The sequence below is a fragment of the Mustela nivalis genome (assembly GCF_964662115.1).
Source record: "Mustela nivalis genome assembly, chromosome: 18".
Taxonomy (NCBI): Eukaryota; Metazoa; Chordata; class Mammalia; order Carnivora; family Mustelidae; genus Mustela; species Mustela nivalis.
In genome coordinates, this window is record NC_139037.1 from 57,360,681 (window position 1) to 57,373,779 (window position 13,099).

The 13,099-nt window shown below is 50.7% G+C and overlaps 1 protein-coding gene across 1 annotated transcript; it reads left to right on the forward strand.

Moving 5' to 3' along the window:
• Positions 1-3,747: 3,747 nt before the first annotated feature.
• On the forward strand, positions 3,748-4,766 carry NANOS2 (nanos C2HC-type zinc finger 2; the record flags this gene model as incomplete). The annotated part of the gene is made up of 1 exon (XM_082710958.1): positions 3,748-4,766. One exon carries the CDS (start codon positions 3,748-3,750, stop codon positions 4,162-4,164), a length of 417 nt encoding a protein of 138 aa, XP_082567084.1. The 3' UTR covers positions 4,165-4,766.
• Between the last annotated feature and the right edge of the window lie 8,333 nt (positions 4,767-13,099).

Sequence of the window (13,099 nt, forward strand, 5' to 3'; positions counted from 1 at the left end):
ATTCATTGTGCTAACTAGTATTTATTGAGGCAGTATAGGGCAGTGGTTAAAGGCAAAGACTTTGGACTCTGGCACACCCAGGTTGGAATCCCAAAGCTGCTGCCTGCCAGCTGTGTGACAGTAGACAAATCACCTAAACTCTCTGAGCATCAGTTGCCACCTTTGCAAATCATGACTAATAATATCACTTACCTGAAGAAAGGGATGAGGGTTAAGTGGCGCCTTGTGGGGACAGCCTCAGCTCTCGCCTCAGGGGCTCACAGTCCAGAGGGGAAGACAGACCAATCCCCAACTCAGAGTGGGCAGGACTGGGATGTGGTCACCTAGAGAAGTTGACCCAGGGGTTCAGCCTGAAGGTCTGGAGGGCTTCCTGGAGGAGGAGACATTAGAGCTGAACAGTGACAGCCATTATAACCACTCAAGATACAAGAGTCACCCATGTGAAAATTTATTATTGGTCCGTGGACATTTAGAGCAAGGAAATAGAATGTGATCTGGAGGGCCACACCACTTCCATCCATTCATTCATCTTTTTCTTTTTTTAAGATTCTATATATGTTTTAAGTAATCTCTACACCCGACATGGGGCTTGAACTCACAACCCCAAGAGTTGCCCACTCCACCGACTGAGCCAGCCAGGCGCCCCCATTCATTCATCTTGTTAATATTCCCTGCTCTGAGCAATGCCCAGCCCTGCGCTGGGCAATGCTGGGGACACATCAGTGCCCAAGACAGCCCTGATCTTACCTCCCAGGGCTCATGGATTACCACTGAGGACAGATATCAAACAAATCATTATCCAAAGCGTTACTTCAGAAAGGAAATTACAGAAAGCTAGGAAATCGTATGGCAAGAAAACTTTTCCTGTGATATTCATGAATTTCCTCCCTTTGTTGCTTCCCAACCATGAGCCTATCCACAGAAAAAAACCACATTCATTCAATAAGCATTTATTAAGTTCGTTCTGAACGCATAACATGTTGTTTCCCATTGGGGATTTTTAACACACTTTGTTCAGACTTTGCTTCCTGAGCAAACTGAAACAATGTGAGCTGGTGGGGACAGCCCCACTGCCCCTATCCAATCAGCAGCAAACAGAAGAGCATCCTAAAACACATTTCTCCTACATCCCTCCCCTGCTTATAGCCTTCAGTGGCTCCCTATTGCTCTGAAAGCAAAGACTAATGGACTAGCTTTGACCTCTATCATTGGTTCTTATTCTGTAAGACCCAATACTTGCTTTATCAAACATTTTGAAATGTCTCTTTAATATTCTAAAATTTGGGGCACCTGGGTGTCTCAGTTGGTTCAGCATCTGCCTTGGGCTCAGATCATGATCTCGGGGTCCTGAGATCAAGTCCTGAGACAGGCTCCCTGCTCAGTGGGGAGTCTGTTACTCCCTCTCCCTCTGAGATCTCTCTCTCTCTCTCTCTGTCTCTCTGACAAATAAACAAATTCTTTTAGAATAAAAATTAATAATAATAGGGCACCTGGGTGGCTTAGTTGGTTAAGCGTTTGTCTTCTGCTCAGGCTGTGATCTCAGCATCCTGGGATTGAGTCCCACATCAGGCTCCTCAGCCTGGAGGCCTGGGAGGCAGGGAGTCCTGCTTCTCCCTCTCCCTTTCCCTCTGTGATCTCCTGCTCTCAAATAAATAAATAATCTTACAAAATAAAATAACAATAATAATATTCTGAAATTAAACTCACAGGTAATATGGACCACCAACACACAGATTTTATTTTTAAAAAGTAATATCATGTCCTGAGTTACAAAGGGGAAATAAAAGACAGCCATTCATAATAAAATAATAATCTATTTTCATGTATGAATGCTCAGAGAAGGCCAATCTAAAACACATCTCATTAGGCAGATACTAGCATCTCTGTGGAGACTTCCACAAACGAGACAGAGACAAACTGTGTCTTGTTTGGACAGTTGCCAGAGTCAGCATAGCCTGGGGTGGCAGGGCTTCTAGAAATAGTGAACAGCTCTGAATAACAACGTGCGCAGTGGTTGCGTTCCAGGAAAAGTCAGTGTATCCGAAAATACCGTAAGAGCACTAGCATTTATATGCAAAACACAGCTAGGTTCTAGACTCAGATCATCACAAATGCATTTTTCTACATATATGGGTGCCCAGTGGGAACACTGGATGGTAACGTGGTGCCCAAGACAGATCTTGGTCATGTGGATCGTGGAGTTCTCTGGCATCCGCAGTCCCTGCACCCTAAATCCAGTCACTGCCAATGACCGTGACAAACCCAAAGGGCTTTGCCGAAACATCCCCTAAAAGCAATCTATGATCTGACGGCTTCCAGCCCGTACACACAGGGCTGGCTTATCTTGGGATCCTTGCTCTGTTCTGTCCACCCCACTGCCCTTGCTGTCCCCCAACTTCAGGGTTCCATATCTTGTGTCCCTCTTTCTGGATGATTCTTCTTTGTGGTCTCACCTTCCAGGCCACTACCCCCCAGTCCTGTCTCCCTCGGAGCACCCTGTTTATAGGTAACCGGGTGTCTTGGGTCTTCTGTTTTCTAATTTGCTGGCTGTTCCCCACAATGGGCTGGTAGCTCGTGAAACAGGCGCCAGATTCGCTGTGGTCACTGGTTAGTGTCCAGCAACCAATGATATAAGGAGGCTCAGTGATTCTGCCCTGGTCAAGGCGATAGATGAGGCTAGTGGAGGAAGAATTCCTGGAAGGGGGTATGGGCAGGAGGCAAGCTTTTTCTTGGCCCCTGAGGTCAGGGAGGAAGTGGAACAACACACAGGGTCAAAGTGGGACGTTCTAAGTGAAACCGTGTCAGGCCATGGTCCTCTGCTACCTCTAAGATCAACTCCCAGTGTTTCTAGAGTCACATTAGGCGTGAATTCCAGCTGTGCCACTCCCCTACTGAGCATCCTTACGTACATTCCTTAACCTCTCTGAGCCTCACATCCGTCTCCATAAAACGCAAGTGATAATGCCCACCTCCCTTGAGTGGTCACAAGGCTGACATCATGGGAATCTCACAGATCTCACAGATCTCATTTCTGGAACATAGATCTCGTTTATACAGCATCGAGCACCGTAGTGTGATTCAACAAATATGCTGAATATTTGGCTCCCAGTTCAGGACCTGGGTCAGAGGCCCAGCTCTCTCACTTGCACACTCTGTGACTCCAAGCCAGTGAGTATCCCTCACTGAGCTTCAAGCAACTCATCTATCACTGGGGGCTCGTAACTGCGTTTCCCACATAGACGCTGTGAGAATGAGACCAGATCGCGCAGGTAACTGCTGTGCAGCACAGTGTCTGGCCTGGGGTAAGGACCTGTTATCATTATCAGGAATGGCTCTGGAGTATCTGGAAGCCCGTAGTCTCAGAGTAAGGGAGGATAGGGGGCAAGGGTGTATTTGCACACATGGAGCTATATGGAATGGGTAGGGAAACTGAGGCCCAGGAAAAGGAAGGGCTTTTCCAGGAGTCACGGAGGCAGAGCAATGACCACAGACAAGGGGAAGGGCCTCCTTCCCCCTCTCGGTGGGGAATTACAGTCAGATGAGGAGCAGGACCATGGGCAGGGAGTGGGCCCTTTAAATCCTAAGCTCCACCTTTGTTTAGAAGGGTCTTTGGGGGAGTATAAAAGGGGGGTGTAGTTCCTCTCTGCTCCAAAAAAGCACCTGCTGCTCTTGCCCAACGGCCCGCACGCCCTGGCTTCTCTCTAGCGGCCCCCCTCTTCCCGCCCCCCCGCCCCTGGCCTGGGAGCCATGCAGCTGCCGCCCTTTGACATGTGGAAGGACTACTTCAACCTGAGCCAGGTGCTTTTGGCCCTGATCCAGAGTGGGGGGCAAAGGCCTGAGGCCCAGGGGAATGGGGACCCGAGGCCCGGGCCCTCTCTGGGGCCGGAGCAGGGCGTGGGAGGGCCAGGGGCCGGCAGAGGCCTGGCCACCCTGTGTAATTTCTGCAAGCACAACGGGGAATCGCGGCACGTCTACTCCTCACACCAGCTGAAGACCCCAGAGGGCGTGGTGGTGTGCCCTATCCTGCGGCATTATGTGTGTCCTCTGTGTGGGGCCACCGGGGGCCAGGCCCACACGCTCAAGTACTGTCCACTCAACGGCGGCCAGCAGTCTCTCTACCGCCGCAGCGGGCGCAATTCGGCCGGCCGCAAGGTCAAGCGCTGAGGACACAAGGTGCCCACCCCGCAGCAGCCCCCCGATCCTCCTGGTCCAGTCCCTGCCAAGTCCCTGGACCCTCCCCCCCCAACTCCCCCAGCCCTTGGGAGCTTCTGGCTCCCAGAGCTCCATCCCTGCTGGATCCTGAAACACTGGAGACTACTGGGGAACCAGGCCAGCTCTGCCCCACGGGGGACCTCGCAGGACTTGGAGTTCTAAACTGGGGGTGTCTGTGGATTCTGGGTGCAGCAGGACTGCACGGCCTTGGGGCTCCTTCTGGGCCCCCCCTCCGGGCCCCCCCCCCCGCCCGTTCAAGGCTCTTTTTCGTCTTTCCTGGGCTGCTGGGGATGCGAGCACTGCCTGCCCCCTTGACTTCTCAGCCCCGTGGTTCCATTCCTTCTGGAGTTCTTGGACCAGTAGACCTACAGGACCCAGCGTGCTCTCCTAGGCCCGCCCTTAGAATTTGAAGAGTGAGCAAGACTGGCTTGGACGCTTGAGCTGAGAACTTCCAAGATGGGATTCTGACGCGAAACCTGCCTTGTCCACCTTCTTCAGCTACCTGTAGACCCACCGGTTTCATCACAGACCTCCCTGGACTGTTCCTTCCCTGCCCCAGCAGCCCATTTCATCGGGAGCTGGGAAAGGGAGGGGACACGCTGCAGTGTTGGGGGTGGGGGGTGCGGGGGAGGGATCTGGTCTTCCAAGGCTTCTCTGGGAGAGGAGAGCCTTGGGGTGCACGGACACCCCTCAGCTCCCCCTGGTCAACCTTCTTGTTTCACTGCACTCTCATCCCCAACCAAAAGTCACCGCTGGGCGGTTCCCCAGCAGGAGGAGGGCATCTCTCCACTGCCTCCCTTCCACCTTTCAAATCCTCACAGCTTGTTAAAGGTCTTTTTTTTTCCCCTCCCATTTTTTCCCCATCTTCCAACACTTAATCTGCGAAGCTCCGACAAAAAAGGGGTTTTAGTGCCCACTTGAGAAAGGCCACTGCCTCGGTTTTCTTTTAGGGGAAATGAAAAGAAAGAGCTCCGGTCAGATTGTAAGTTGCTCATTTTTTGGCTCAGGGTTGGGGGCCTGGTGTTCAGTTCTGGTGAATAAAGAGCGTTTCTGGTTGTCTTTGAAATCACTCTGGTTCTGTCTTCTCCCCTGGGGGCTGGGGGAGGGAGCCATGTTTGCCCCAGTATGGAGGCAGAACAGGAAGGGGTCCTGGGTTCCTCTCACCATATGCCCCCCCTTCACGTTCCCTGACACAGGTCACCTAGGGACTGGTCCCCACGTCCAAGCCTCCACCTTAACCTCAGATTCCTTTTCCATGCCCTTCCTGGGGCTCTGTCCAGGGGTCCCCCTCCCTCCCCGCTAGACCACAGGTCTTCCAGGACCAACTTGATGGGAGTTCTTTTTTGTTTGTTTGTCTTGTTTTAAAGATTCTACTTATCAAAGAGAACACAAGCAGGGGGAGCAGCAGGCAGAGGGAGAAGCAGGCTCCCCCATGTGGGACTCCATCCCAGGACCCCAGGACCACAACCCAAGCCAAAGGCAGGTGCCTAACCAACTGAGACACCCAGGCATCCCCTTGATGGTAGTTCTTTTTTTTTTTTTTTTTAAGATTTTATTTATTTATTTGACAGAGAGAAATCACAAGTAGATGGAGAGGCAGGCAGAGAGAGAGGAAGGGAAGCAGGCTCCCTGCTGAGCAGAGAGCCCGATGCGGGACTCGATCCCAGGACCCTGAGATCATGACCTGAGCCGAAGGCAGCGGCCTAACCCACTGAGCCACCCAGGCGCCCCCCCCTTGATGGTAGTTCTTAAACTTCGGCTCCCATATCCCCTTTGGAGAGGTGATGGGAAAAAATTATCCTCAGCCCCTTGAAAATCCACATATGCACAAGTCATCTGAGGGCTTCTTTAATCCCAGCAGGCCACAAATATTTATTGATCGCTTACCTTGTGCCAGGCATCTTTCAAGGAACTGGTGGGTACAGCAGGGAACAAAGATGACATGAGAGCAAAATCCAAATGAAACGAGGCAAGCAGAGACTATCTGGAGGAACGGCATTCCGGGTAGAGAGGACAGCAGATTCAAAGGCCCTGCAGTGACGGGAGGCCGGCTGAGTCATAAGAGTGAAGGTCAGAGAGTCACATGGGAAGGGCAGTTGAGAATCTTGCAGACCCTGGTGAGAACTTGACCTTTATGCCCCAACCCGACCCCCCCACCCCAGACCATGATGTGCACCACGGGCCCCTTCATACGTACCTTAGTCACACATAGACCAAAGATCCCAGTTTAGGACCTCGCAAAAACAGCTCTGCGCACAACAGAGACCACCCCCCAAGTTAAATTAAACAATAGATAAAAAGAGGACTGACTCCCCAACCCCAGAGCTGTGGCATGTCCCTGACAGCAGGGTGAGCCCCAGAGGAAGAGGGAGCTGCATCGGGCAGGAAGGTGATGGCCTTTCAGATGGGGCTATGGAGGAGAGCCTTGTAGTTTATAATAAAGGGACCGTGTCTGACAAAGTGTGGGCAGCAGGCGTGGAAAGGGAGAAAGGGTGTTGCACACCGTACTTGGGGACATTACAAAGGGTTGGGGGGGGACACTTTAGACCCCCAACCCTTTGGGGGAAGTAAGAAGGAAAGATGCTGAGGCGGGTCTGGAGTGTGGAGTGTAGGAGGTTCTTGGGGACAGCCACAAGTGCTTCACAAGGGGACGCATCCCAGAAGCTTCTAGACACCTGTGATGGGGCTCAGAGGAGAGGGCTGGAGACAAGCAGTTAGTGGTTGTCAAGTGTGTGGGTTGTTGGTTTTGTTTTGTTTTTTAATGAGTTAAGTCATTTATGCAACACATAATTAAGTGGCATGGTAGCTGACAGAAGGTGGGACACTAAAGAAGTCAAAGGAACTACAAACCCTGCGCCCCATCTCCTCCAGCTCCTCCCACCTACAGAGCTCCGTGCACCTGTGAGCAAGGTTCCCTTACCAGCAGCTTCTCATGGCCTCCACACTGGACCGAGACCCAACTCCCCACTCAGCCCAGACCCTCCACGAGTTACTGCATTCCGGCTGCATCTCTGGGATTGCCCAGGGAAAGGGAGAGGTCTGGGTGACATGCAGGTGTCTGCTGCAGGTTCCGGTTGGGGGTACAGGGTCAGTTAGGACATGGTGAGCATAAGGTCCTCAATTGGTGTTATGAGTTGAATTCTGTCCATCCTACAAAAAGATGTGTTGAAGTCCTAACCCCCAGTACTTCAGAATGTGACCCTCTTTGGACATAGGCTCGTGGGAGATGAAATCAGTTAAGATGAGGTCATACGGGAGTAGGGCGCTCTTAACCCAACATGACTGGTGTAATTATAAGCAGAGGGAAGCGGGCACCTGGGTGGCTTAGTCGGTTAAGCATCTGCCTTCGGCTCAGGTCATGATCCTGGGGTCCTGGGGTCGAGCCCGGAATCGTGGGTCTCTCTGCTCTGCAGGGAGGCTGCTTCCCTCACGGCCTCTGTCCCTCTCGCTGCTCGGTCTCTCAATCTCTCAAATAAGTAAATAAGCTCTTTTAAAAAAAGACCCAGGGCAGCCAGAGGCCGCAAGAAGCAAGGAAGGATCCTCTTCTGGAGCCTTCAGAAGGAGGGCAACACTGCCAGCAGCTTGGTTTCAGGATTTCTAGCCGCCAGAACTGGGTGAGTATATTTGTATTGTTTTAAGTCACCCACTTTGTGGTATTGTTACAGCTGCCTTTGGAAACTGAGGCAGGCATCCCTGAGAAAGTAATACACGGGGCATTCTGGGGAGGCATCCAGAATGCTCTTTGCACACGGGGGCTGGGGGGCTGGGTTGAGAGGGGAGCTGGGTCTAAATCAGCTCGTGAGAAGGCTGGAGACAGGGAGCAGTGGGCGGAAGTGAGGTTTAGAAAGCTCTGCAGGTGTGGGTAAGTTGAGGCAGGATGCAAGCAGGCTGGCATCTTCCCGCACCTCCCCCGCCCCCATGAACACAGAGGCAAGGCAGGTAGGCAGATGGATAGCTCATGAGGCAGCCTCCTGGGCTCAGATCAGGCAGACAAGGGGCTAGGTGGGCTGGGAGGGCCACCAGAAACGTCTGCGCAAGGGTGTTGTGGGGGCCATTCTGCTCCTTCTCTAACAGAACAGAGGAGGAGACAGAGGCTGCCCTCCATGCAGAGAAGCGAATGCTTGGAAATGACCTCCTCCCTCCAGATCCACTCTGGGCTTAGGAGCAGCCACTCTGCACCCACTTAGTGCTGGGGAAGGAAAATCAGATCCACTCAAGGTTGATCTAGAAGGCCACAGAGTTACCACTGAGCATGCAAGCCTAAGATTGAATCCCTGAACCTCAGCTTCCCACTGTGCGCAGCTGTGTGTGTCTTGAAAAATGAATCTGTGCATCTGCGGAGGTCCAAGTGTCCTGGTGAGGCATGCCTAGAAGTTAAAGCTGATTTCCACTGTTGACCAGAATCGGGGCCATTCTAGAGGGTTGGTTTTTTTTTTTTTTTTTTGAAGATTTTATTTATTTATTTCACAGAGGGAGAGAGTGTGCACAAGCAGGGGGAGCAGCAGAGGGAGAAGAAGAAGAAGGCTTCCCACTGAGCAGGGAGCCTGATATGGGCCTGGATCCCAGGACCCCAGGATCATGACCTGAGCTGAAGGCAGATGTTTAACCCACTGAGCCACCCAGGCATCCCCATTCTGGAGGGTTTCATACGAAGCAGAGGAAAAGGTAGGTCTGTTAACTAACGTCTTTTTAACTTTAATCTGTATTGAGCACGCCAAGAGTTTCACTTTTTTTTTAAGATTTTATTTATTTATCAGAGAGAGAGAGGGAGAGAGAGCGAGCACAGGCAGACAGCATGGCAGGCAGAGGGAGAAGTAGGCTCCCCGCTGAGCAAGGAGCCTGATGTGGGACTCAATCCCAGGACGCCAGGACCATGACCTGAGCCAAAGGCAGCTGCTCAACCAACTGAGCTACCCAGGCGTCCCAATAGTTTCACTTTTTAGGTTTCTCTTCCAGTTGCTTTCTGTCTTTCAGTCTGTCCTTTTGGTCGACTCCCTCCCTTCCTCTCTTTATCTTTCTTTTCTTGCCTCTCCTCTCCCACCATTCCTTCCTTCCCTCTCCTAGTCATTCTGACAAATGCGGACTTTTCTCCTAGATTCCACCCTCACCATGTACCACTGCCAGTGAAATACCTGCTTAGATGTTTCATCATGTCCGAAACAGAAGTCCTGTCCACTCTACCTTCAGAATACATCCAGAATCTGACCATCTTCCCCCAGCCCACTACTACCTACCTGATCCCCACCACAACTTCTCACCAGGACTGAGGCAGTCACCTCCTCGCTGGTGTCCCTGCTTATGCTCTTGGCCTCCTAGAGTATATTTCAAAACCCAACAAAAGTGATCCCGTTAAAACACAAGTCTACTCGTGCTCCTCCTCAGTTCAGAGCCCTCCCGTGGTCCTTGTCTCCCTAAGTAAAAGCCCAAGTCGTGGCCTCTCTCTCTGACCTCTTCTCCCACCCGCCTCTTTCCTTGCTGCTCCTTGAACGCTCCAGGAAGTGTTCAGGGCCTCAGGGCCTTTGCGCCTATCCTTCCCCTCCTTGGATTGCCCTTGCCCCAGATAGCCACGTGGCTTCCTTCCTTGCTTCCCATAGTTCTTTGCTTATACGTCACCTTCTCTGTGAGGACTTCCCATCCTCACACTCTTGATCTTTCTTACCCTGCTCTCCTTCTCTTTCCTCCTTAAGGCCTCCCACCATCTAGCATACTTTACTGTTTATTTATTGATTATGTCTGTAGTTACGGTGGTCATTTTGATGTGTCAGCTTGGTGAGGCTACAGTCCCCAGTATTAAAGCACTAATCCTGGTGTCACCATGAAAGTATTCTGTAGATGTGATTTAAAGTCTATATTTAGTTCACTTTAAGTAAGGAAGATTATCCTGGATAATCGGGGTGGGCCTGATCCAATTAGTTGACAGGTTTAAAGAACAGAGCTGAGACTTCCTCTCCTAAATTCCCATTGCTTTCACTTTTCATGGCAAACCACACTGAGAAGTTCATTTTGCATCTTGATTCAACACACACACACACACACACACACACACTCAGCACACACCCAAGACAAAATAATGATCTTAATAATATTAACAGAACAATTATTACCTACCAGGAGCTACTCAGTTACTTGATTCCTATTGAAACGTCACAGTTCAATGAGGTAGATTCTGGGGTTAATCCCCACTTTTCCTCTCTGGAAAGGGGAGGTACTATGCTGTACTTCATACAACACGGTCCGATTTTTTCCGATTTTGCTTTATTTCATGTCTTTAACGCTTGTCACAACCCATTAAGTGTTTTTCAGGACCCAAAGTTAAGCCTCAGAAAGACTTCCCTGGCCAGGCCCTTGCTCTCTGACCTCCTATACCCACACCTACAGAGCTCCACACGCCTCGCCTCTGCCAATGGCTCCCTGTCTTCAGCCTTTTCACGAGCTCCAGACTGATTTAGATCCAACTCCCCCCAACTCAGTCTTCTGTGGGGCCACAAACATCCCAGATGCCTCCTTTGGGTGCCCAACATATGAGTTTTCCCCTGGTTGTCATAACCAAGGGCCACAAACCAGTGACTTAACATACAAAGGTACTATCCCAGTTCTGGAGGCTACAGATCCAAAATCAAGGTGTTGGCTCTAGGGAGGATCCTTCCTTGCCTCTTGCAGCCTCTGGCTGCCCCGGCCCTCTCTTGGTCAATCTCTGTCTCTGTCTTCCCTCTGTGTACCTCTTTTCCTCTTCCAGTACGGACACCAGTCATGTTGGGTTAAGAGCGCCCCCTACTCCCGTATGACCTCATCTGAACTGATTCCATTTCCAATGACCCTATGTCCAAAGAAGGTCACATTCTGAAGTCTTAGAGGTTAGGACTTCAACATATCTTTTTGGGGGGGAAAATTCAACCCATAAAACCTATTGAGCGCCTTATACTTACCATGACTCCATACAACTGGAACCTGGACCAGAATACTTGCCGTCACCTAGAGGGCTTCCCTGCCCTCCCCAGACTGACAGTCACATGCCCTGTACATACTACCTCTCAAATGTCTTCATTTCTACCCTTCCCACTGTCCCTGCCTAGTCTTCCCCCATCCCTCTTCCTCTCCTGTCCCTTTTTCTTCTTTGAGTCTAGCCAATAATCTTCCCCCTTCCCATCTATTGTCTTTACAAAAGTGGGGCAGGGAGGCCGGGTGTCTTTCTAAAGCACAAATCAGACCCTGTCCTTCCTTGCTTAGAACCCACTGCCCATAGGATTGCATTCAAGCTCCTTAATGTTGCCCATAAGGTCCAGCATGAGCTGGACCCCTGGACCTGACCCCTGGACCCCTGATCCCTGGACCCCTACCCCTCATGGGGCACATGGTAGGACCTTATACAAAACCAGGCCCAGTGAAAGTCGCCTTGTTACCCATTGTGAACCTGCACACACTCAGAGTAATGTCATTAGAGAAAAACCCAACTCACTTCAATTTCAAAGCCAATGACATTGAATGATTGGGTCTATTTGTCTACATTTCCCTGATCACTCATCCACTATCTCAGGGATTTCTCCTGTGTCTTCCCTAACCTCAGGATCTTTCTCTCACCTCAGACCCTGCTTCCTACTCTCCTGAGACAACCTAAGGAACAGAAGAGAACATTCATACGTTCCTGACATCACCTCTTGTCTCTTGCCTACCTCCATGTCCTCCCCATCCCGCTGTTTTCTATAGTTAAACAGCTCTTGCCCCTTAGGCCACCCTCTACTCCTGCCCTGGGTCCCACTTACTGTGTCTATTCGAGGACATTGCTCCAGACACTGTCCCCTCCCTCATCGGCACCATCAATCTCTCCTCTTCTGAATTATTGTGAATTAGCACACAACATACTATTACAACTCCTATCTTAAATAGGACTCCAGGACTTTTTCCAGATACACCCCTTTGCTGGGCAAGAAAGGACCATCTACACTGGCTCTCTCCAAACCCTCTCAATCAATCAATCAATCTTTTTTTTAAGGTTTTTCTTTTTTTTAAAAGGTTTTATTTATCTGAGAGAGAGAGAGAGAGAGAGAGAATGAGTGGGGGAAGGGGTGGAGGCAGAGGGAGAAGCAGACTCCCCAAAGAGCAGAGAACCAGATAGAGGGATGTTGGGCTCGATCCCAGGACCCTGGGATCATGACCTGAGCAGAAGGCAGATGCTTAACAAACTGAGCCACACAGGCACTCTAATAAGCCGTCTCTTGAACCCATCCAATCAGACTCCTGCCCCCAAGACATCACTGAAATTGCCCTCTTCAAGATTACTAATGACTTTCATACTGCTGGTCCCAATGGTCAGTTTTCAGGTTCACTGGACTTGGCCTCTAGGCAGCATTTGGCCTCATTAATTCTTCCTTCATTCTTGATTTGTGCCCTGCACTTGGCCTCTAGGACAGCAGACAGCCCTGGTTCTCCTCTCATTTCACTGAAGGCACCTGCTCAATCTCCTTTGCCGATGTCAGCTGTCTACTGGGGAGTGCCCCAGCCCCAGACTGTCATCTACAGTTGCTCCTTCTTTAAACTTGCCTATTCTTAGGGATCTGCATGTCATTTAATCACTGACAACTCCTAAAGTTATAGCTCAAACCTGAACCTCTCCCCTGAAGTCCAGTCTCAAATATCCAAAGGCTTGACATTGGTACTTGGTGGAGTAAAGGGCACCTCAGGTTTGGGCAAACGTGAACTCTTTAAGATTTTATTTATTTATTTGTCAGAGAGAAAGAGAGAGAGCACAAGCAGGGGGAGCGGCAGACAGAGAGAGAAGCAGGTTACCCGATGAGCAGGGAGCATCGAGCCCAATGTGGGACTCGATCCCAGGACTCAGGATCACAACCTGAGCTGAAGGCAGATGCTTAACCAACTGAGCCACCCAGAC